The following is a 26,325-nucleotide window of genomic DNA, read 5'->3' as shown; positions in this document are numbered from 1 at the left end:
ATTCTGCTCCCAAATCTAAAAAACCAAAACTACAAAGTGGAAATCAAGTACTGCTTAGCACAAAATCAGGAAGCACTAGTGATGAACTACATGAAGATTAGGGAGGCACGGATTGCATGTTGGACAAAATTAGATTTTTCTTCAAATGTGGATAACAGTTCCTCTCTGCCATCAAAAAAGCATTTCAAAGGGAAACAGAAAATAGCCTAATGTAAATAAAATTTACTTTGAGCCTATGAAACAATAATCCCTTGGGACCTGCTGGGTTTTGAAATATTTTCATGCCTTCCATATCCATGACACAAAATCTGTGGATATGGAAGGCTGAATGTTGAACACAAATACCATGTGCTTCTAACAGTCAACTCACATGTGAACTCAAACTACAATTCTGCATTATAAAGCTGTAGCAAGCAGGTTCATATGCTTGCTTACCTTGCGTTTTCCACTTCCATTTTAGAAAACTAATTTCTTAACCCAAGATTTAGTTATTAATCATTTCTAATATATTCTTCAGAAAATCCTGAAATACATTTCCTAAGTATAAATGGAACATTTATTTATGTTATTTAGTTTCATATTTATTAAACATATAAGAAGGTCGAATAACTTAGAGTTCTCAAGATATTATTATTATAGTTTAATATCAACTTTTACCTTTTGATTGAGATGAAATGCAGCTGACATTTTAAAAAAATTCAATTTAAAATCCACAACATCTAATTATTAAAATACAATTACAGTAGAGTCTCACTTATCCAACGTTCTGGATTATCCAACACATTTTTGTAGTCAATGTTTTCAATATATTGTGATATTTTGGTGCTAAATTTGTAAATACAGTAATTACGCCAGGCTGTGGCGCAGGCTGTTGAGCAGCTGCAATAAATCACTCTCACCATGAGGTCATGAGTTCGAGGCCAGCCCGTGGCGGGGTGAGCACCCGTCAATTAAAAATAAAAAATAGCCCCTGCTCGTTGCTGACCTAGCAACCCAAAAGATAGTTGCATCTATCAAGTAGGAAATAAGGTACCACTTATAAAAGTGGGGAGGCAAGTTTAACTAATTTACAACCTGGAATGAGGAAATGCTGTCAGAGTGGATGATGAAGCACCTGCTCCCCCCTGTGGCCAGAATCGAACATCCCCTCAGAAGAAGGTTAAATTACCTCTGCGTCTGTCTGCCTCGGTCTCTGTTTGATGTGTTTATGGGCATTGAATGTTTGCCCTATATGTGTATAATGTGATCCGCCCTGAGTCCCCTTCGGAGTGAGAAGGGCGGAATATAAATACTGTAAATAAAATAAATAAATAAATTACTACATAGTATTACTGCGTATTGAACTACTTTTTATGTCAAATTTGGTGTATAACATGATGTTTTGGTGCTTAATTTGTAAAATCATAACCTAATTTGATGTTTAATAGGCTTTTCCTTAATCCCTCCTTATTATCCAACATATTCGCTTATCCAATGTTCTGCCGGCCTGTTTATGTTGGATAAGTGAGACTCTACTATAAATATACAAGTAAATTAAAATCACTTAAAACCATATATTGTGTAGCTTTAACTCTTTCAGGTCCAGCTACCGAAACCAATGGTGAGACACTATTGCTGTTGTAATCCAGAAATATCTGTGCATCACAGTTTTCTCCATTTCCATGAAATATAGGCTACAGCTCTAAATTGTAGAATGTCCTTTCAAAATAACTAGATATTTTCTGAGCCATTTGGCAGAGTAAGATACCCAAATCCTACTCTTCACTACTTTTCTGGAACCAACTGGCCAAACTTCATTATTCTTGGCAAGGTTCCCTGCATAAATTCCATTATAAGGGAAGGAATCATATCTACAATATTCAAGTCAAAAGGCAGTTCTATCCAGTTAGAAAGATAGGGGTAGAAATTTGCTTAGGGTGTTATAGAGCCTAGCGCATCACTTCAATAATTTGAAGTGAAATGTATGTGCAACTCTATGTGTATCTATGTGTCTTTAAATCACCTATTGACTTACAGCAACCCCATCATACTCTTCCAATGAAGAACGCTAAAGGATGATTCTATATTAGAAAGCATATATGCAATTTCAAGGGTTAGAATAATAACTTATGGTTAAGAGTGCATTTAAAGACAATGGGAAGCAAAATGTTCAACGTTATTAACTTTGTAAGAGTCAATCATATGCCACGCAAGAATTAAAGGGGAATATCGCAAGCCATCTTCTTCTGACAAGTAGGAAAGAATTTAGATTTAAGCTACATACCTCCATTGATATGTCATGTTCTGCCCAAGTTAGCAGTATTACCCATCTGCTTGGGGGGGGGCATATAAAACAATGTACAGGCAACTCTCTGATATATCATATACGTAGATATCTACATTCAGCATTCTGGGAGAGATAAAACTATGTCCCCTTCTGTGTTACCTGCAAGTACTCTTACTATTATGCCTTATCTATACTTTAAACCTGTCACCCACAGTTCCAATCTAGTCCACTTATGACCTCTGAAAACACCAAGAAACCTAATCACCAACCTCTTGCTTCTCATCTATCACAGTGATTTTATAGACCAAATGCCATATTTCACACATTTTATATGATACAGATATATAATCTGTCCTGCTGTTCATTGAATTTAAAATATTCACACAAATTTTATATTTATCTATCACAGCTTTTACTGAAGACACTTTTATAATAAATACTTTCTACTGCGGGAAAGTATTTTAAAAATCAAATTAAATACAGGTGAAGGTAAAATCTACTGGAAAAGGTCTGGGAGAAGTAGTTTTGAAAAGGGGAAGCCAGAAGAAAAAGCTAATGAAGACAAAACAAGATGTTCATGTAGCTGTCTCTAGTGAAGCCTTGAAGGGCTATTATCACTTTCAGGCAATGACAGAGATAACATGTTGAGAGTTACTGAGGATACAACCTATTTCTGGCCCTGACCACTGCTTTCAAATTCTTAAAATTCCTGAAGGGCGAGTACTTTCTACTGTATCATTTGAAGGGAAATGGTTGTGTATTAAGGCAACTTCAGTAAAAATGAAGGTCAACAAGCCTTTACCTAGATTTCTCGCTGATGCATCTGGACAGACCAAGGTAACAGCCTCTTTCATTCAAATACACATTTTATTTATTTATTTATTTGCTATATTTATACCCCGATCTTCTCACCCCGAAGGGGACTCAGAGCGGCTTACAGACTATGGCAAAATTCAATGCTGCATTATACATACAAATAATAAATATAACATTTCAAATTACAAAACAGTTAAAACACATAAATGCAATAAAACAGATTAAAAATATAGTTTCCCAATCACGTTGCCCCCCCCCCCCCACAGGCCAAACAAGTCTGCTAGTAAAAGTGGTCTTATGCATTATTACCAAGGGGTAAGGAGATATAAAGTGCTAGTATAAAAGGCTATAGGTTTAGGGTACAGATGCCATGATTTTAAAACACACTATCTTTTTAAAAATGGTTTTTATTGTGGTTATTTTGATAATTACAGTGAAAGTGGGGGGGAAACATTGGTTGTTGAAGTATAGGAAAGTAGGGGGGGAAAGGAGATAAGAAGAGGGGGGGGGGGGAAGAGTGCACATACATCCCATGAGTTAAAACTGTGACTTCCCTTTGTCCTCTTTGGGGTACTGTCCTTCTTTGTGTTTTTCAACTGTTATTTGTCCCAGTTTTTATTCCATTTTTTAATTTCTGTTTATACGTCAGATAAGTTTATAATGAGTGGTGTTCCTCTACTCTGAATAAATTCTTTAAATCCCGACCAGTCTACTTTTTTTTTGGTTGCATTTCTTAATTTCTGTGTCAAACAGTCCATCTGTATTAAGTCTAACATTTTCAGAGTCCAATCATCTGGGGATGGTATTTTCTCCTGTTTCCACACTTTAGCTAGGACGAGTCTTGCCGCCGTGCACATAAGGAAAAACATTTTGTCTTGATTTTCATTTAGTTTTACATTTGTTAGGCCCAGCAGGTACATGTCTGGAGTTAAGGCAAAATTGATTTTTGATATTTTTGTGACATCTTGTGTGTGTCTTTCCAGAACTTTTTAACTTTTTTACATGTCCACCATTGATGGAAGAACGTGCCAGTTTCCTTTTCACATTTCCAGCATTTATTGGACATTCTTTTGTTAAATTTTGCGATCTTAACCGGTATGTGGTACCACTGAAATTGCATTCTGTACCAGTTTTCGCTTATGCCAATTGCTGTGGAGAATTTTAGATCTTAAAGTGCAGGAGGGCTGAGGGGTTTGGATCGTGAAGTAATCTTTGATATCAATACTCAATGTCCAGTTTAGAGTGGAATTCACCAACCAGGCCGCAATGATTAAATCTAATTAAAACTTGAGTGGACAATAGTCAAAAGAACTCTGGAATGATATCTAAGGCCAGATGGAGAGGGCCTTCAGGGGCAGTCCAGCGGCTTAGGCCTAGAAGGGCCGTGCGCTGGCTGCACTGGAGGCAGCGAAGGCAGCGGAGAGACAATGGAGAAGACCCCATAATGGCTGAAACAGCCGCAAGCCAGCAGCACTAGATGTAATGAGGTGCAACCACTGGCCTTGTGATCTCCTCGTGGGCAAGCCCACGGCTGAGAAAGACAGCAAAGCTGGATGGCAAATACTTGGGCCCCAGAGTCTCTCCTGCAGCAGGACCCAACAGCTCTCCCAGGCCTCTAGGTCAGACATTTTATGTCCTCTTCTTGGAGGCTGCTGGGTCAGCTGGATGGAATGAGGGTGTGGCTGCAGGTCTCCTTGTGGGTATGCCCAGGGCTGAGCAGGCAGCAAAGCTGGATGGCAAATACTCAGGCCCCAGGGTCTGTCCTGCAGAAGGACCAATATCATTCTCCCTTTACAGCATCCCACCTTCGGATGGAAATATAGGGTGTTCAAAATTATTTTTATAATTTCATTTATATATGGAATTGAAACAGTAAAGGTAATTTTCTGACACCTTGTACTAGTATAATGTGGGGCTGAAACATCAATCTAATGTTCAAGTAGCATGTTTGGGAGCATTATATATCAGACAAAAAGGAGGAGTTCTATAGCAATTTGAAGAGTAATTGATTATATTATAAGCTTTCATGGGCTATAGAACATTTTGTCAGATGCATGGAACACAGCCTCAACAGGCAGACATCTCTCTTAATAAGGGGAGGATTTGGAAAGTAATGGAAATACAAAACCTACTGGCTTAGTGACAGAATAACAAATACAATCTTAATTGTAGTTGTAAACGAATAGTTAAAATGACAAAGTAGGGTGACACGTTTTACATCCAGACATAATCAAGTAAACATATGTACAGCACATAAAAGTCTTTGTCCTGGTAGATATACCGAGTTTGTACTTATGCAAAAAGGAAAAGAAAAAAAAGGCTCAAACATTCATAAAACAAGCAGGGACATTTCTTTGGACAAGAATATCTGTATATGCATAAGTGTAGTGAAATCTTACATATCAGTTCAAGACACCACTGTCTCTGCTCAAATCTTGGTTAACAGATTGGAATTTGTAAATGCATTCCAATTCCAACCGTCCCTTGAAATGTCCATATACCACAACAGTCAGCCTGGTATCAGTGACAGTGTCCTGGAAGACTGACATGTTCTGACACAAATTTTTGTGCGTTCTCCATCTCTTAATGTCAGATTTGTGGTCATGTTATCTCTTTCGTAAGGCTGCCCCTACTTGCCCTATAAAGAACACAGGAAAAAGAGAGATACTGCTTACAGAAGATGAACACATGTTTTTTGGTACTTGTTTGTCAAGTTAAACTAGGCACACTTTGTTTTGTGCAGCACAAGATGTCAACAGGTTCCTTCTTTAAAAAGGGGTGCCAGCTACATGTATACCCAACCAATGCTCATCATAGCTACATAGTAAAAGAGGCCAGCTGTAGCTGACCAACTGTAGTAAGTGGTACAGTAGTTTCACTTATCCAACATAAACGGGCCGGCAGAACGTTGGATAAGCGAATATGTTGGATAATAAGGAGGCATTAAGGAAAAGCCTATTAAACATCAAATTAGGTTATGATTTTACAAATTAAGTACCAAAACATTATGTTATACAGCAAATTTGACAGAAAAAGTAGTTCAGTACGCAGTAATGTTATGTAGTAATTATTGTATTTACAAATTTAGCACCAAAATATCACGATATATTGAAAACATTGACTACAAAAATGCGTTGGATAATCCAGAACGTTGGATAAGCGAGTGCTGGATAAGTAAGACTCTACTGTATATGCTTTGTTGTAGGAAGCCGTGGATGATGTCATATCTGAAATACAGGACATAAAGGGATTTTAAATATATGTTGGAGAAGAGTGATAGATGGGAGCAGGAAGGGATACATTTAAAGAAGACACATGGTGGCATCAGACCAGAACAAGAGAGAAATCTTCTAAAATGTGACTAGAAGGAGAAGCTTTCTTTTTTTAAAAAAAATGGTAGAAATCACAATAGAATGAGAGAGATGAGGACAGAATCCAAGACTCCATCTTATACTAAGTATTACGACAAAAACAAAGTTTGCAGAACAGATGACTTAGCTTCTCCACTAACCTATGTGTTATTGCATTTTAAAGGAAACATTTCCTGAATAGAACTCATGAATACCCTTCTCTTTTCTCTCCTTCATCCCCCTCCCCCCAACTCCTATTCTGTAACTCTTTGCAGACATAATGTCTCGTTTCTACACCTCTCCAATTCTCCAAGAACACTTTCTTTTGCCTTAGATATGAAAAAAGCAGTGGAGTATACTACAGTGAAGAAATGTAAAAAAAAGTGAGCACAAGTTGGGGGGAAAAGAAAGCTTGGGGGAAAACAGCAAAGAAGGGCATCCATGGAAGTAGTTTAACAGTTCTGTGGCTTGGTCTAGTTTTATTTGAAGACTGAATTGAGAGCACTGCTACAAAGGCATGTCAGAAACACCAACAGTTTTTTTAATTTAAAAACATAAAAGGCTGTTCTAGATAAAAATTTATCTTGATCTGTTTATCATCAGTGTTAGATCCATGGTTGCCATGGCAACTGTAACTGTAGACTTTTGACAGTGAGGCTATTTTTGTTGACTGTTATTTTTCCATCACATATACAAACTAATATTTTTCTGAGTACCTGGATCCCTCAGTCAGTGAAATAAAACATCAATTTTCTGTGGAATACTCTTTTGGCTGTTCTATTATTAGATTTACTTCATTATTACAAATAATGATCAATCCTGCATATAGGATGTAAAAGAGAGGTATACAAACCTTTCCAGCTTTATGGATGCTGAAATTATATGTACATGTAGAGAGAGAGAGAGAGAGAGCAGTAGCAGCATTTATCTATCTACACTTAAACGGAATTTAAAGTATTTTCTCTACCTCCTCTTCCAGTGGAGAGGGATCAATATGGAGAATTTCTGAGGAAAGGAATGGGGGGCTTCTCTTTGACCTCTTCCCAGCAACCCTACCAAAGGTATTATCTTTTTCAAAGGAAGCTTCATTTATAACAGATTCCAATAATGAATCTAAGCAGTGATCATAGTATGCGTAAATGATGGCAAAATCCTAGACACTAGGAGAAAAAAATACTTCAATTCAAATGTTACTATTTGCCATGCACCTTTGGACAAAGGTAGTAAGAACCTCCAGATCTATAAGTAATTTCTTCCCCAAAGAGGAAGGCCTGCAGATTAAGCAGAAATCTAAAATTGTAATGCCAGATTATATAGCCATTCTATTTATGTATATCTTAACAATGAGCTTCCACTTTCACCTCAGCTACTGCCTATTTATTTATTTATTTATCGTATCAGAAGCGAACCAAGAGTACAGTTTTAATGTATGTAAAGGCACAAAGTTTAAAACCTTAATATTACACTAAATGTCCTTTGACCAAGTAGCTAGCTCAGACTGCATTGTAATAGCTGATCTATGGTTTGGTTTTCTCCACACTCGCATGTTGTGGACTCTACTTTGTGGCCCCATTTCTTAAGGTTGGGTCTGCATCTCATGGTGCCAGAGCGCAGTCTGTTCAGCGCCTTCCAAGCTTGGAAGCTGATGCCTGAAGAGCCTGTGTGATGTAGTGGTTAGATTACCGGGACAGCAGGATTCACATCTCCATTTGGTTATGAAAACTGTCTGACTGACTTTGGGCAGGTCATATTCTCTCAGCCTCAGGGGAAGGCAAAAACAAATCCTATCTGAACAAATTCTGCAAAGAAAACCCTTAATAAGGTTGTGGTAAATAAAAAATGACTTGAGGGAGCATAGCAACAAATGATTGACCTTCCATACTTCTGCAGGCACATTTCTTTTTCTGTATAGTTAATTCCTCTTTAGCTACAATGAAGAATTAAAATAGTATTCCATAATCATTTAGAATCATAGAATCGTAGAGTTGGAAGAGACCTCATGGGCCATCCAGTCCAACCCCCTACAAGAAGCAGGAAAATCTCATTCAAAACACCCCCGACAGATGGCCACCCAGCCTCTGCTTTAAAGCCTCCAAAGGAGGAGCCTCCACCACACTCCAGGGCAGAGAGTTCCACTGTCGAACAGCCCTCACAATGAGGAAGTTCTTTCTGATGTTCAGGTGGAATCTCCTTTCCTGTAGTTTGAAGCCATTGTTCTGTGTCCTAGTCTGCAGGGCAGCAGAAAACAAGCTTGCTCCCTCCTCCCTATGATTTCTCCTCACATATTTGTACATGGCTATCATGTCTCCTCTCAGCCTTCTCTTCTGCAGGCTAAACATGCCCAGCTCTTTCAGCCGCTCCGCATAGGGCTTGATCTCCAGATCCTTAATCATTTTAGTCGCCCTCCTCTGGACGCTTTCCAGCTTGTCAACATCTCCCTTCAACTGTGGTGCCCAGAATTGGACACAGTATTCCAGGTGTGGTCTGACCAAGGCCGAATAGAGGAGTAGCATGACTTCCCTAGCTCTACACACTATACCCCTATTTATGCAGGCCAAAATCCCACTGGCTTTTTTCGCTGCCGCATCACATTGTTGGCTCATGTTTAACTTGTTGTCCACGAGGACTCCAAGATCTTTTTCACACATACTGCTGTCGAGCCAGGTGTCCCCCATTCTGCATCTTTGCATTTTATTTTTTCTGCCTAAGTGAAGTATCTTGCATTTGTCCCTGTTGAACTTCATTTTGTTAGTTTCGGCGCATCTCTCTAATCTGTCAAAATCGTTTTGAATTCTGCTCCTGTCGTCTGGAATGTTGGCTATCCCTCCCAATTTGGTGTTGTCTGCAAACTTGATGATCGTGCCTTCTAACCCTTCGTCTAAGTCGGTGATGGGCAACATTTGCGCTTGGTCTGTCAAAATTAGCCAAAAAACCTAGCATGACTTGAGTGGTGTGTCACTTTGAGAAAAAAACCATAATTTTGCAATATGTATAGTTTAAATAACAAAAATGTTTAATTGTAATATATACAGTAGTGTCTCACTTATCCAACATAAATGGGCTGGCAAACCACTGGATAAGCGAAAATGTTGGATAATAAGGAGGGATTAAGGAAAAGCCTATTAAATGTCAAATTACATTCTAGCCACCACCTTGGCCAGAACACGCACCTCGGAGCCCCGGGTTGTCCTCCTTGGCCCGAATCTTGCGGACCTTCACCGGCTGCCCATTGAGCATGGCTAACACTTTCCTCTGCCGCAAAAAGTTGCTACCAACATAGCTGAGCGAGTGAGATTAGCTCGCCATGTTGCCAGGGCTGCTGCACGCCGCTGCAATCACCTCCCCCTCGCCCCTTCGCAAAAGCCTGGGCAGCCAATTGGTGCCCGACTCCGCCGAGCGAATGCGCTGATAGGCTTGCATGGCAAAGCAGCCTTCATCGCCTGCCGCTTGTGTATTGCAGCGACATCAAAAGCTGTGTGGCTGCCCCGCGTGCAGCCCATATCCTCTGAGAGGGGGGGGGAGGAGGAAGAGGCAGAAAGGAAGGGCAGAAAGGATGGGCAGCTGGAGCCTGATAGCTGCTCACTCCCCTTCCTTTTAGGGCACATATATCTACACAAGGCCTGGGCAAACTTGGGCCCAATTCCCCTCTGTATGAGATCGCATGTGGCCGTGTGTCAGGAAAAATGACTAGGCATGTCAGTGCTGACACACATGTCATAGGTTTGCCATCACTGGTCTAAGTCGTTAATAAAGATGTTGAACAGAACCGAGTCCAGGACGGAACCCTTTGGCACTCCACTCGTGACTTCTTTCCAGAATTAAGAAGACGCATTGGTGAGCACTCTTTGGGTTTGTTCACTTAACCAATTACAGATCCACCTAACCATAGTTTTGCCTAGCCCACATTTGCCAGAAGGTCATGGGGGACCTTGTCGAAGGCCTTACTGAAATCCAGATAGGCTACATCCATGGCATTCCCAGCTTGTAACTCTATCGAAAAAAGAGATCAGATTAGTTTGGCATGATTTGTTTTTGGTAAATCCGTATTGACTATTAGTGATGACCACATTTGTTTCTAAGTGTTTGCAGACCACTTCCTTAACCATCTTTTCCAGAATCTTGCCTGGTATCAACGTGACTCAAACAACTGTAATTGTTTGAGTCGTCCTTTTTTCCCTTCTTGAAGATAGGGACCACATTTGCCCTCCTCCAATCTGCTGGGGCTTCTCTTGTTCTCCAAGAACTCTAAAAAATGATTGCTATTGGTTCCGAAATAGCTTCCGCTAGTTCCTTCAATACTCTTGGCTGTAGCTGATCCAGCCCTGAAGACTTGAATTCATTTAGAGCGGCCAGGTGTTCCTGGACAACTTGTTTCCTTATTTGGGGTTTGATTTCCCCCAATCCTTCATTCACTCCATGTTGCTGACGCTGAGGCTGGCTTTCTTTTTGTGGGAAGACTGAGGCAAAGGCGGCATTAAAAAGTTCTACCTTTTCCCTATCCCCTGTCAGAATTTCCCCATCTTCTCCTCCCAGAGGCCCTATCGCCTCCTTGTTCTTCCTTTTCCTACCGATGTAAGCAAAGAAGCCCTTTTATTGTTTTTAATGCCTCTGGCAAGCCTGAGCTCATTTTGCGCTTTAGACTTGCGAACCTTTTCCCTACAGAAGCTGGCTATTAGTTTGAATTCTTCTTTGGTGATTTCTCCCTTTTTCCACTTCTTGTGCATGTCTTTTTTTAGTCTTAGACCAGTTAGAAGTTCTTTGGACATCCATTCTGGCTTCTTTGCACTTGCCTTATTTTTATTCTTTGTTGGCACTGTTTGCATTTGCACCTTGAGTATTTCACTTTTGAAAAACTCCCATCCATCCTTAACTCCCTTGTCTATTTGGATTGGCGTCCATGGAATGCCGCTCAGTATTTCCTTCATTTTTTGGAAGTCAGCTCTCCTAAAGTCCAGAATGCGGGTTTGACTTGTCTTCGTTTCGGCCTTCCTTTGTATCGCGAACTGCAGGAGCACATGGTCGCTTGCCCCTAAGGATCCGACCACTTCAACTGCATTGATCTGGTCCTCCGTGTTTGTTAGGATGAGATCAAGAGTAGTTGATCCCCTTGTTGCCTCTTCTACCTTCTGGACCATAAAATTGTCTGCAAGGCAAGTGAGGAATTTGTTGGACTTTGTACTCTTGGCCGAGTTTGTTTTCCAGCAGGTATCAGGATGGTTGAAATCACCCATGACTACTATATCTCTTCTTTGTGCCTGTTTGGTCAGCTGCTGACAGAAGGCTTCATCAAGTTCTTCATCCTGGTTCAGAGGTTTGTAGTAGACACCCACAACGTGATCTTTTTAAATCCCGGTTCCCTTGATTCTTATTCAGATGCTTTCAAGCTGGTTTTCCAGATTGCAGTCTTGCATCTCTTCTACAACGTAAATGTTTTTGACATATAGGACTACTCCCCCTCCTCTCCCCTTTGTTCTGTTTCTATGAAAGAGGTTATAGCCTTCAATGGCAACATTCCAGTGATGGGAGTCATCCTTCCACGTTTCAGTGATGCCTATGACATTGTAAGGATGGTGTTTTGCTAAAAGTCTTGTTTCTTCCCCATGCTCTGTGAATTAGTATAAAGACACATAAGCCCCTGGGACCTTCCCCTGAGCTATTCCTTTGGGATAATTGTGTTCTTGATAATTGGTCCTTATGCTGCATAAACTTTGGTACTGAAAATACTTGATAAGAATAACAATGGAACAAATCTTATCTAGTTTTAAAAAGGTTTGCTTTCAAGTTACTAAAATGGTTGTAATGCTTGCAAACATTTTCATACTTTATAGCATGCATTTTCTTTTGTTTTTAGGAAACAGAACTGAATACTGCTAACATACTGATTTTAGAACATCTGACAAAGTTTGTGCATAAATACTTGTCTTCCAGTTTTAAAACCCAGTCAGATTTATATTACTGATTGATTGTAAGAATGCATTTGTAAAACTGGGAAATTCTACAGAGAAAAGACAGCAGTGGAAAATTTTCTATTTTAGAAGATTTTCCATTGCACATCACTGCTGAGAGTATAAATACTTTTTTTAATTTGTTGTTTCCTGTCTTGGAAGTATTTGAATTAAAAGGAAGGTTTGCTTTTTAAAAATAAAAGCCTCCAAAAGTGAAATAACTTACAGCTTTGAGTTATAAAGCTCTCAAGATCACAGTATTCCTCTAGTTCTTTCATACACATGCATTGCAATGCCCCCTCAATATGGCATGTCTGCAACAGTGTACTACATTCACAAACACACCACAGTGGATCAAGCTATCATTACCAACATGTGCTAATATTTAAAAGGAATTCTTATCAATATCTCAAGCTTTTACCATCAAATTACAGACCTGCCATGAACTTTGGCATTGCACAATCTCAAGGAAAAAACAGATGAGATGTCTTAACAACTAGCACCCTGAAAATGAGCTGCAATTAAATAAGCACTCTCTGCCAAATCTAGAAGCAAGCATTTTTATCCATTCACAAAACTCCTACACACATTGCAGTTGTGAGCATTTTGGCTTATTCTAACAACCAATGACATGGAATCGTATTTTCACTATTTATTACAGCATATTAATTCTCATTAATTCATTAAGTTTGAAAGAAGCTTGATCCATTATGGTGGTGGTCATCTTTGGTGCCTACTCCATTGTCTCCAAATGTACCTTTGTTGTTCATATGTGACTTCAAATCGACTAAGTTATAGTGATTCTCTCATAGGGGTTGCTTGGAAAGATGTATTTAAAGGAGCTTTGTCATCACCTTCCTCTTAGGCCAGTGGTTCTCAACCTGTAAGTCCCCAGGTGTTTTCACCTACAACTCCCAGAAATCCCAGCCAATTTACCAGCTGTTAGGATTTCTGGGAATTGAAGGCCAAAACATTCTGGTTGAGAATCACTGTCTTAGGCTGAGAAAATGTGAGTTGTCCAAGGTCAGCCAGTCAGTTTCTAAGGCAGAGCAGAGATTTCAACCATAATTTCCTAATGTCCCACTCCAACATTCAAACTACTATATCACACAGTAAGTTGGGCTACAGAAGATTTAATGCTAAAGGAATTAGTGTGGTAATACAACTGAAGACAAAAACCTTTCATCCCAACTTTCAACATCAAAGCCATTGGTCCATTAATTACAATTTCAAAATTGCTTCATTTCAAAGCCTGTTTAATTAAATTTTGCAATAAATTCAAAGAACACTTTCCATGCTTTCTAGCATTTGGAGGCAACTCTACACTGCAAACCCACTATACACCAATGGCTTAATTCACGATCTGGTGCATCATCTTCCATCCATTTATGAGCACACTGTAATTCTTATTCTTATCACAAAATCAGAATTTGCAACTATTATAATTCACGCAAACAAATCCAAGTTCAGGATACCAAAAATAAAGGTAAATCTTCATAAAATACCACTACACCTAACTGGAGAAACAAGTATTTTCCAAAGCTATTTCCCAATAGTACAAACTTTAAAAGAGGTAAATTTTACATTCTACTTTTCCATGAAAATTTGCACCTAAAGTAACTCAGGGTATATTAAAACACAGTGTCAACACATCTACAAACAACAAAAAACATACTAAAAATAGCATGGTATATGGGAATACTAGTACAGAACAAAAATAAAATCAAGATGTCTAAAAGGTCTGGAAAACTATTATCACAAATATCCACCCCACCTCACAACATGCATCTGCAGAAGATCTTAAATACACAGAAAGTCTTGTGTAGGAGAAGGCAGTCTAGAAATCTCCAGGGGTGAGGAATATGATGGGGAAGAACTGCTACCGTGAATTCTGCCATGGGCTGAAGAGGAAAGAGAGAAACGAAGCTCTTTCAGGAAGGATAATTGCTAGATGAATACACAAACAGTTTTTCATGCCACTCATCATTTCAACTGCGATATCAAGCTTTATGAGAAGGGAATCCCTGTTATGTTCAACCACTGACTGGAAATAACATGGAATCCCTTAGCCTTAAAAGGACTGAACTTCCCCTAGAAACTCTGAAGACCAGGTTGCACCCAAAGAGAAATAACTCAACTCTGACACCCTTTGCATTTGAGTCCTTATGGCTATAATCACATGATACATTGCCCCTTTCATTTGCAAAGAGTATGCAGTCAGTAGCTTTTAAAAAATGGGTTGGAAATCATCTTTACTCGTCCTTTTCCTTTCCAAGCAAATAGGAGGCGTGGCTTTTGTTGTGTGATCATACCCATAGGAAGTTGGATGAGCCGTAAACTGGGACTGTGCAATGTTAGTAGTCATGAGAACTATGTAATGTTTTAATTAGGCTTGGAAGCTGCAGAGTTCCACAAGATTTTCCCTCCTCCACCAAAAAAGGAAGACAGTGATGTAGGTGTACATACTACGGCCTGGGGGGGAGCCATTCATCTGATGTGTGATAAACCAAGGAAGATTATTCTATTTGATACAGAAAGGAGTGTGATCTGGTTTGTACTTATCCAGTCCTCAAAAGTCACAGGTTGCCTACAGGAAAGTCATTTCCCACTTTGAGTGTGGTAAGGTCTCCATTGACCTGAGGTTTCCTTCTACTGGTGCAGTCAGTGTTCCAGAATAGGTAGATAAGTAGGAGCTCTTACATCCCAATTTCCCCACACTTTTAAGAAGAGAAACAAATAGTTTATTTTCAAGTTAGAATTGCCCCCCCCCCAAGATTAATAAAATGTGTTAACATTTACACAGAGCCTTCCCAGGTAAGTTTTATTACACAGGCATTGTGCAGTATATAAAGTTATGGAGGATAAAACTGTGGGTCCTTACTACATCAGTTGTAGAAAAGTCATTTGTTCTCACAATCTAGCTAAAAGATGGACAAATTTACTGTATAGTGTTTAAAGCAGAAACTTAATCACTTACAGCAGTGCTACTCAAAGTGGGGTCCATAGATCAGTGGCAGTCCCCGAGTGATCTGCTCTAAGACCCTGAAGAGCTTTCAGAAAAACAAGAAGCAACTGTAGCCGATAGGAACAAATACAGTGCCAGTTCTTGGCATATTGGTGAAAATCTGCTAGTCCCTTATATGAGATACTTTAAGAGCACTAGTTTTCTAGAACTAGAAGCACTACTTCTCCAATAAAGTGTTATGACAAAAATAAAAACACCAAGCAGTAACACAAATATGTATGTATGCATGTATGTGTGTATATATGTGTGTGTGTATCAAGTAAGGTACATCGAATTTTCAGAAGAGCAAGGAACATTTACCGAGCAAAACTTTCCTTCACAACATGGAAGATTAAGGGCCTTTCTACATTGCATATAATGCAGAATATCAAGGCAGATAATCCACATTATCATCTTTGAACTGGATTATCTGAGTCTACATTGCCATAGAATCTTCAGCTATGTAGAAGGGCCCTAAGCCATGAGAAGAGGCGGCTAACAAATACATTTTGTTGTTGTTGTGGAAAAGTAGGACACCAGCCTCACTTGAATGATTTATAGGTAACTGACTTGACCAACCTTCATTTCTTAAACCCTAAAATCAATGGGAATACATACAACAGCCCCATTTCTTTTCTCTCACCCACTTTCGCAGACTTCTCCATTTCCTTTAGCCTCTTCACATTCCCTGTCTTGGGCAATTAAGGTTCATGTTTATATTCGAAATAATAATTTCCTTTCCCCTGAATTCTGAGTAAGTGACGCAGGAGCTATGCATTATTTTTCCTCTAGTAAAAGAACATCTACATTATCATTAGATGGGCATCTTCTTTAGATATGAGACATTCCCACAAATGGATAGATAGATTATGCTATTGCCTGATGAAATTATTTATAATTTTAAAATTCACCACATTGCAAAACGGTTAGCAGACATCAAATAGAAGAACAAAATCAACCCCTGCAGCTCAACAGATTGAATTGGCGAGAACTAGAATACGATCCCAATGCTAGTGATGATTTGCAAGTCTCTGACAGTCTCGATTAAGCACATGAATGTGTCATAGTCCCAAATCCTGATTCTAAACAGTGAAATTATCATGAATTGTAACATAATAGCACATAAAAAAGAGAGTGTGTTCATGAATTAATTAAAATACAGGCATACCTATGCTAACAAAGGCTGAGAAAAAAGCTTGTTTTTACAAAGTCTTAATGTCTACCTAGCTCCCTTTTCCTCCTCATCCTCTATCTGGCTGTAAAAGTTTTAGCACCACTGGCACTTGAAGGATGGTAAAGAAAGGCTAGAGAAGCACAGGTGTTAGGTTGCAGCAGCATGTCTGTCATAACTAATGCAATAAAACTTGAGCAGGGAAAATAGCATTCTACTCATATTGATCCTGCTGTAGCAATGTCTTTCTATAAAGAAAACAAACAGCAGCTGCCTCCAGAATTCCTTACTCAACATGAATGAACAACAAACTGAAAAAAAGGAGAAAGCATATAGTTTGCCTCATTGCCTATTCCAAACATATTAAAGAAGCTAAGATCTATGTTTGGACACAAACACGAGAATCATATGAACAGTGGAAACTGGTGAAAGCAATGAAAGTTCTCCCTGAATGCATTTTGAATGAAGTTTTCAAGTGTTGTCTACAGAGTTCAAAAAGTTTTTGTTTACTTATGCAAGGCTTATCTGATCCAGTTGTTTCATTTCACATGTGCATATCGTTAGTTTTGAAGAAGAAATTCTCTGAAGCATGTTGAACTGGTCTTCTTTCTTGTGGTTTAGGAATCTCTCTCTCTCTCCCCCCCCCCCCCCCGTTATTGCTACTTCTGCACAAATTTTTTTATCATGTACGTAATGCCCCAGAACACAGATACTTCACTGAAGTATCCAGTACACATGTTTCTTTAACATATGCAGATATCATACCAAAACACAGTATTTCATAATATTTTAACTGTAATTACTTACATGATTTACCTTGCTAAAATCATTCTACAAATTGGTCTTTCCTGACATTAGCTGTTTTGCTGAAATATACGCTTTCTTTTCCCTACTGTTGTTTGGGATGTCCGAAATGTGATTAAATATTTGTTAGGTTCCTTGGGTCCAAGTGCTGGCAAAAGGCAGGAAACAAACAAACAAACATAAACACCTTTTTCTTGATCCCACAACAGAGGTTATCCAAGAAGAGGCATAACCCATATGATTGCAATGGTCACAACAGTGTCTAACCTTTGGTGGAGATTGAACTATTCAGAATTAACAGTTATTCTGGGCTAGGTCAAATTCAATCATAGTACACCTCTCTAAACATGTAGCCATTAAGATATTAGAAGCTTCCCACTTTATTCTAATTTATTTTAATAAGTTTAGTGGGAAGTTTACTTTCACTTCCCCATCCTCGAGTCTAATGTGATATATATCATCCTCTATCAACAATCCTTTCAGCATTGTACATTGAGCAAACAGGCGAGTCTCTGCATCAAAAGATAAGTGGATATAAACGAGACAATAGGAATTGAAAAATACAACAGCCAGTTGCAGAACACTTCTGTTTTCATGGGCATTCCATCTCTGACCTCAGAACAGCTGTCCTTGAACAAAACAAAACAAAAAAAAAAACACGTACAAAAAAGAGATTAGGAAGAGAAACAGCAGAATTTTCAAACTCCAGTCCATGGACAGAAGGTTGAACAAAGGCAAGGGATTCCTGACACACAAAACATACCGTATTGTAACTCCAGTTAATACTCCAGCCTCATGAGGGCCCTCTTGGGCCACTTTATCATACCCCCTTTCTGGTTCCAGATTGTATCACGTCTGGTCTGACAATTCAAAGGCAAATCTATCATTGGGTTTTCTTGGTAAGATTTGTTCAAAGGGGGATTGCTTCTTGCTTTCCTGAGAGGTTGAGAGGCTTGTCCAAGGTACCCAATGGGCTTCTATGGCCAAATGAGGATTTGAACCCTACTCTCAAAAGTTCTCTAGACCAAGTTCCCTCCTGACTCTCAGGCCCCTCCCACACAGCTGAATAAAATCCCACATTTTCGGTGTTGAACTGGAATGGACGTGTGGACTCAGATAACCCAGGGCTCTTCCACACAGCCAGCATAACCCTGAATATCAAGGCAGAAAATCCCACAATATCTGCTTTGAACTGGGTTATCTGAGTCCACACTGCCATATATTTCCGTTCAAAGCAGATGATGTGAGACTTTATTCAGCTGCGTGGAAGAGGCCCCAGTTCAAAGCAGATACTGTGGCATTTTCTGCCTTGATATTCTGAGTTATATGGCTGTGTGGAAGGGCCCTCAATTCCCTCCACCATACCTTTATCCACCCATCTTCCCTTCTGTCTTAGTCCTCTATCAGCCATAGTTAAAACTGGACTTTTTATCTTGTCACCATATCCACATTCTAGGGTCTTTTCTTAGGCTCCTAATTTCATGCAGCTGAAGAAGTATACTTCGTCTAAAAAAGCGTATGCTACCAACTTCATTCTCTTAATCTCTAATGTACTATAAGGTCACTTTGTACATCTATACAGATAATAAAAGTGAAAATCTGTATATGTGTATGTGGCACAAGTGTCTGCTCACACAGATAGTCTCTGGCCTCCACAGACTATAGTTCCCAATGCTGTGGAGCCATCAAGTCACTTCATCACCTGACTTTGCAGGTTATAGTGAGTGCCACGAACATGCAGCCCAAACCATGCCAGTGTCCTCCACAAACACCATCCTGCCCCCACCCAAGTGAAGGCTTTCATGCGGGGACAATTTCCTCCTAGATGTTCTGTTTCTCTTCCAAAATGGACATCCCAGGGTTCCTTACTTTGCATGACCCCACCCACCACCTCTACCTTAACCCTTTTCTACCCTTTCCTATGGCACACCATTAACAGAGGAATTGATCAGCAACTGATCGTATTAGAGAAGTTTGGGGAGAATTCACACCATGATTTACAAGAATTGTACTTACCTACATCCAGAGAGTACTGTTAACCCAACCAACAATACATCTGGACCACGCTGGCCATGGATGATGGGACTTGCAGTATCTTCACTGATACTGTGACCCCCACCGACAACGGACTGGGACCAAATTTGGCACAGAGAAGCCCCATGAGCAACTAAACATACTGCAGGGGTTACTGGGAATGGACCTTGATTTTGGGAGCTATAGTTCACCTCCATCCAGAGAAACTGTGACCCCCATCGACAAGGGATGAGGTCCAAACTTGGCACAAAGACCCAACATGGCCAACTGAGAATACTGGCAGGGTTTGGGGGCGACTGCCCTGGGAATCTGGGAGTTGTAGTTCACTATTATCCAGACAGAACGGACCCAGCCAATGATGGATCTGGATCACACTTCTGTGATATTACCTAACATCCCAAAACAAACAAACAATGCCTTCTTCTAATAAAATGGTTCTCAGATGTTTTGCCTTCAACTTCCAGAAATCCTAAAAGCTAATAAACTGGCTGGGATTTCTAGGACGTGTAGGCCAAAACACCTGGGGACCCACAGGTTGACAACCACTGTTCTAATAACCCAGGCACCGCCGCGTCCACAAGCTAGTAAGCTTTACAGAATACTAAGCAAATCAAATGAACTCATTCACGTTTAAACACAAAATGTCTATTAAACCTATCAATTTCTTGAGCAATCAACAGCCAACCTTACCACAAATCTCTTAAAATTCTGTTATCACAGAGATCTACTAAAGAAAACAAAGCAATATTTTGGATAAGAAATCATTCTTACAATCAGAAAACATGTTTTTAACCAAATGAAGCAACATAATATTTATATATTTCCAAATCAAATAATACATTATTCAGAAAATTAGATCCGTGGTAGAACTACAATTTCAGCCAGACCTAAGCAAAGCTACCGGCAACAAAGTCCAAAGCCTGGGGGTTGGGGGGACTATAAATGGCCACTTATAAGAATTTGGAATTCTAAAGAATTTTTCAGAATTAGTGGGTGTCCCTATCCATATGGACACATTCTGTGCTCCTTTGCAGCCATTTCCTCTTTGTTTCACTCCCACACTTGAAAAAACCTTAGTGACTATACATGTAGTAGAGTGGAAATTTCCTTTCTAATTTTCAGCTTGAAGAATAACTAAGAGGAGCTTTATTCCATACGAATGAAGGGAAATTCACACTACAAATATCCTTCTGATACATGGCTTTGGCAACCCAGCCTGTATATATTCTGGTTTCAGTTCTTTGTATACTCAAGGGACGTATACTAACAAAACCAGGACGTCTTGTACATAAGATAATAGCAAAACACACTCTCTCTGTGGTACATATTGCATCCCAAGTGCACATTTCTTAAAGGACATGTAACGGAAAACCTTAGGAAAATTTCAGTCTTAATAAAGTCAAATTGGGTAAGAGAGGGAAAGCCCAATGAAGCCCTTTTACAGAGAAACGTGATTGGAAGATTCAAACTATCTCCTAGTGAATAAAACATAGTGGAAGGAAAACAATGCCTGAATGATTGTAATAAAGGCACATTGATACAGGCTGAGTATCTCTAATTCAGAATGTTTGGGACCAGAACTGTTTTGGAATTCAGAGTAGATGTATTTGGGATTGTTGTAGTGTAAACACAAAATTCATTTATGTTTCATGTATACCTTACAGACACAATCCTGAAAGTGTTGTCTTTCAAACAAGTTAATCTATACTCAACACCGAGGTTGAATACTTAGGACCAGAGCTGTTCTGGATTTCGTAATAGCTGTATTTCGGACACAAGTCTAAACACAAAATCCATTTGTATTTCATATTTACCTCTTACAAACATAGCTGAAGGTGATTTTATGAAAAATATTTTTTTAAATAATAATTTTGTGCAGGAAATAAAATTTGCGTATATTAAAGCATGTGATTAATTCTGGATTTTGGAGTATTTCAGATAAGGAATGCTCAAGTAGTACTAAAAAAGGAGAAAATATATACCCTGATGTCTTTTTCCAGGCTATCTCCCTATTGCAATGACAATTAAACCATTAGAAAAGGCAAAAGTGTCACTGTCTCAGCCTCCCATGTTTACTATTTTAAACTACAGATAAGGGATGATCAGAATGTACAAGAAAAAGAAGAAATTAAGACACCACGTTGTCTTTTTTTTCTTCAGGATTTCATCCCTGAGACCACATTGCCATATAATCTAGTTCAATGTGGATTTTGCACAGCTGTGTGGAAGGGGCCATTATGGCTGGATTTACGCTGTCCTCTATACCATGATCTGATCCCAGATTATCTGCTTATCCCAGATTATTGGGAAGTGTAGACTCAGAACCCTTCCACACAGCCATATAACCCAAAATATTAAGGCAGAAAATCTCACAATATCTGCTATGAACTGGATTATCTGAGTCAACAGTGCCCTGTATCCCAGTTCAAAGCAGATAAAAGTGAGATTTTATTCAGATGTGTGGAAGGGGCATAAGGGCCCTTCCACACTGGCCCTATATCCTAGGATATGATCCCAGACTTTCTCCTTTAACTGGATTATGTCAGTCTGCATTGCCAGATAAATTTGGGCCCCTTCCACACAGCTGAATAAAGTCCCACATTTTCTGCTTTGAACTGGAAAATATGTCAATGTGGAGTCAGATAACCCAGTTCAAAGCAGATATTGTGGGATTTCCTGCCTTGGTGTTCCAGGTTCTGGCTGTGTGGAAGGGCCCTGGGATAAACAGAAAACCTGAGATCAGATCCTGGGATATTGGGCCTGTCTGGAAGGGTCCGAAGGCTTCTTCCACACAGCTGAATAAAATCCCACATGATCTACTTTGAACTGGAATATATGACATAACCCAGTTCAAAACAAATATTGTGGGATTATCTGCCTTGATATTCTGGGTCATATGGCTGTGTGGAAGGGCCCTCATATAATCCAGCTCAAAGCAGATAATCTGGAATCCAATCCTGGGATAGAGGAAAGTAGATCCAGTTTGTGTCATATTTGCTGTTAGGTGCTGGATAAAATAACTTTCATATTTGCTGTTAAAAAATATAAAGCCGCTAAGGGCCCTTCCACACAGGCATATAACCCAGAATATAAAGGCAGAAAATCATAGAATTGGAAGAGACCTTGTGTCCCATCCAGTCCAACCCATGCCAAGAAACAGGAAAACTGCATTCAAAGTATCCCCAATAAAGGAAAGAAAAAAGGAAAAGGGAGAAAGGGTAGTAGAAAACAAGCTTCCTATGACTTCCCCTCACATATTTATACATGGCTATCATGTCTCCTCTCAGGGCCCTTCCACACAGTGATATAAACCAGAATATCAAGGCAGAAAATCCCAAAATATCTGCTTTATCTGAATTATCTGACTCCACACTGCCATATAACCCACTTCAAAGCAGAAAATGTGGGATTTTATTCAGCTGTGTGGAAGGGGCCTTAGCCTTCTCTTCTGCAGGGTAAACATGTCCAGCTCTTTAAGATGCTCCTCATAGGGCTTGTTCTCCAGACCCTTGATCATTTTAGTCACCCTTCTCTGGACACAATCCAGCTTGTCAACATCTCCCTTCAATTATGGTGCCCAGGATTGGACACAGTATTCCAGGTGTGATCTGACCAAAGCAGAATAGAGGGGTAGCATGACTTCCCTGGATCTAGACACTAGACTCCTATTTATGTAGGCCAAAATTCCATTGGCTTTTTTAGTCACATCACATTGGTGGCTCATGTTTAACTTGTTCTCCACAAAGATCTTTTTCACAAATACTGCTATCGAGCCAGGTGCCCCCCCCCAGCCCATTCTGTACCTTTGCATTTCATTTTTGTCTGCCTATGTGAAGTATCTTGCATTTTCCCTGTTAGAACTTCATTTTGTTAGTTTTTGGACCATCTCTCTAATCTGTTAAGAATCCCACGATATCTGCTTTGAACTGGGTTATCTTGAGTCCACACTGACACATATCCCAGTTCAAAGCAGAAGACGTGGGATTTTATTCAGCTGATAAGTGAATTTGTTATCAGTTGATGGTTTGATGCTTTTTATATATTTTGTTATAATGTTGTCATTTTACTCTGTCTTATACGGTTGCTATCCATTTTAATGTGTATTACATTTTAAATTGTGTTGTCTGGGCTTGGCTCCATGCAAGCCACCCTGAGTCCCTTCGGGGAAATGGAGGCAGGGTATAAAAATAAAATTAGAGTCTTGCTTATCCAATGTTCTGGATTATTCAACAGTCTGCCTCCCGCCCAGATCCACAGCAGTTTCTCTAGGCAATAAGGACTGAACATTTTACAGATTTAACTTCTGACAATGTGTTACTATAAGTTCATTTTATGCAATTCTATCTTTATTTGTAGTCAATATTTTAGTAGTCAATGTTTTTGTAGTCAATGTTTTCAATACATTGTAATGTTTCGGTGCTAAGAAGAGTCTCGTTTATCCAACATAAACGGGCCGGCAAAACGTTGGATAAGTGAAAATGTTGGATAATAAGGAGGGATTAAGGAAAAGCCTATTAAACATCAAATTACATTATGATTTTACAAATTACGCATCAAAACATCATGTTTTACAACAAATCGACAGAAAAAGCAGTTCAATACACGGTAACGTTATGTAGTAATTACTGTATTTACGAATTTAGCACCGAAACATTGCAATGTATTGAAAACATTGACTACTAAAAGGCAGACTGCATTGGATAATACAGAATGTTGGATAAGCGAGACGCTTACATTTTAAACTGTGTTGTCCAGGCTTGGCCCCATGTAAGCCGCCCCGAGTCTCTTCAGGGAGATGGAGGCGGGGTATAAAAATATTATCATTTATTATTATTATTATTATTATCAGCAGCTGTGTGGAAGGGGTCTCTAGCAAATAACTACACAAAACCAAACCTCCCACCAAAGGCAAAGGCGGCCTATTTTGAAACTCCCAGGAAGGGATGCTCAACCTGAAGACCCCTTTGCCTTCTCTTTCTTCAGGATGCCCCCTCCATAAGGAGGGGGGGATCCTGAAGAAGGAGAAGGCAATGGGGTCTTCTTGTTTCCTCCTCCTCCTCCCTGTTCTTAGGCCCAAAGGCCTGTTGTGGAGGTGGGGAGGGGGCCCACGCTGACGCAGGCGGAGGAAGAGGAGGAGGAGCCTTGAAGGGTGGGGGAAAGGAAAGGGGGGTTAGTTGGGGACACGCGTTGAGGAGGAGGAACAGGCCTCAGAGGGTGACGAGGGCCTGAAGGGATGCTCAAGCCGCCTCCTTCCTTCCTTGCGCTGTCATGTTGGGTCTATTTTTAGCCCCGAAGGCGACGCACGTGTGAGGGGCCTCCCAGGCCTTGCTCCTTCCCTCCCGAAGGCGCCCACTTTCCCTCCCTTCCCTTCCTCACCCCAGCTCTTGGCCGTCCTCCCCAGGAACTCGCCGCTGTTGGGGTTGTAGATGAAGTGCCGCCACTCGGTCATGGTCTGGCTGAAGGGCTTCTTCTCTTCCTTAGCCATGGCGGGCGGAGAGGGACAAAAAAGAGGCAGAAAACGCGGGCCAAGCAACGCAGATGCGGCGGCGGCGTCTTCTTCTCCTCAGAACCGCTAAGTAACTCTCTCTCTCTCTGTCTCTCTTTCCCTCAGGAGGCGCGCGGCAAAGGGAAAGGGGCAGGGCCAATCGGCACGCACGAAAGCCTCTCGGCTGGCTGCTGACGTCAATGCTCCCGGGAGCCTATCAGGGCGCGGGAATTCCCGCAACCGCAGCGCCACCTCCTGACAAGCAGAGGGAATGACAGTCTGGGCAACCAACAAGGCAAGCGGCGTCTTGAGTGACATGTTGAGAGGTTTTTAAACCCCGCCTTCTTTCTCTCTTATTTCTTCCCATCTTGGGGTCTCCAAAAAGGAGATCTCACACCACCTGCTACATAAGGTAATACCGTACCAAGCAATATTGTAATAGTAAACAAACAAACGCTCTTTGTCTTCCCCTTCCCACCTTTGACGGGACTTTCCCTGCCTCTTCACCATATAAGGCATGAAATGTTGCAATAGTCTTGCTGGGAAGGAATCACTTGCAATTGTCAACAAGGTGAATAATAATAATAATACAGTAGAGTCTCACTTATCCAACTTAAACAGGGCCAGCAGAACGTTGGATAGGCGAAAATGTTGGATAATAAGGAGGGATTAAGGAAAAGCCTATTAAACATCAAATTACATTATGATTTTACAAATTAAGCACCAAAAATATCATGTTTTACAACACTTCAATTTGTATTGTGAGCTAAATTCCCTCATTATGAACAAGGATAAATCCAAAATTATGGTATTTGGAAAAAACAGGAAGTGGTACACTTGGACCCTAAATGGTGTACACTTGGAACAAACTAACAGCTACAAATATCTAGGCATTACGTTTTCATCATCTGGTGCTTGGTCTAATAATATTACTCATAGTATACAAAGAGCAACAAAAGCAGCAGGTTCCATTTACAAGCTGTACCATCATAGATACCCAGGCACAATCAGACCTGCCCAGGAAGTCTTTAAGAAAAAAAATAATGCCAACACTCATATTTGGGGCTGAAATTTGGGGGCACACCAATTTGGCAAAGATCGAAGCCTTCCAAGTTAAGCAGCTTCGCATTCTCCTGGGACTTTCCAGAACAACACTGATGGCTGCTGTAAGGGCAGAGCTAGGAATGCTCCCAGTAAAAGCTCAAATTTTAATGAGACAATTCAATTACTGGTCAAAGGTAAATCAGATGAATTCCAGTAGACTTCCTCACCTATGTTTAGAGGATCAAGACCAGTGTGCCCACAAGTCATCATGGGTAGTGGCCTTAAACAATGAGATTGCTAAAATTGGCCTTCCTTTACAATTTTTGAATTATCTAGGACCTAGGGCAAAACAAGTGCTTATGCATCGCACTCATGATATCTATGCTCAATTGGACCTAGCAAGTAT

The 26,325-nt window shown here is 40.1% G+C and overlaps 1 protein-coding gene across 1 annotated transcript in view; it reads right to left on the bottom strand.

The window, feature by feature from the left end:
• atp1b3 (ATPase Na+/K+ transporting subunit beta 3) overlaps nt 1-25,038 on the bottom strand; it is a 53,752-nt gene extending 28,714 nt beyond the window's left edge. The window contains exon 1 of the mRNA XM_003218250.4: nt 24,767-25,038. Coding sequence (XP_003218298.1) covers nt 24,767-24,875 — 109 coding nt within the window. The 5' untranslated portion in view covers nt 24,876-25,038. The remainder of the gene's footprint in view (nt 1-24,766) is intronic.
• Between the last annotated feature and the right edge of the window lie 1,287 nt (nt 25,039-26,325).

This window comes from Anolis carolinensis, chromosome 3, assembly GCF_035594765.1.
Source record: "Anolis carolinensis isolate JA03-04 chromosome 3, rAnoCar3.1.pri, whole genome shotgun sequence".
NCBI lineage: Eukaryota > Metazoa > Chordata > Lepidosauria > Squamata > Dactyloidae > Anolis > Anolis carolinensis.
The sequence above is the reverse complement of the archived record's forward strand: the minus strand, read 5'-3'. Positions and strand labels throughout refer to the sequence as shown.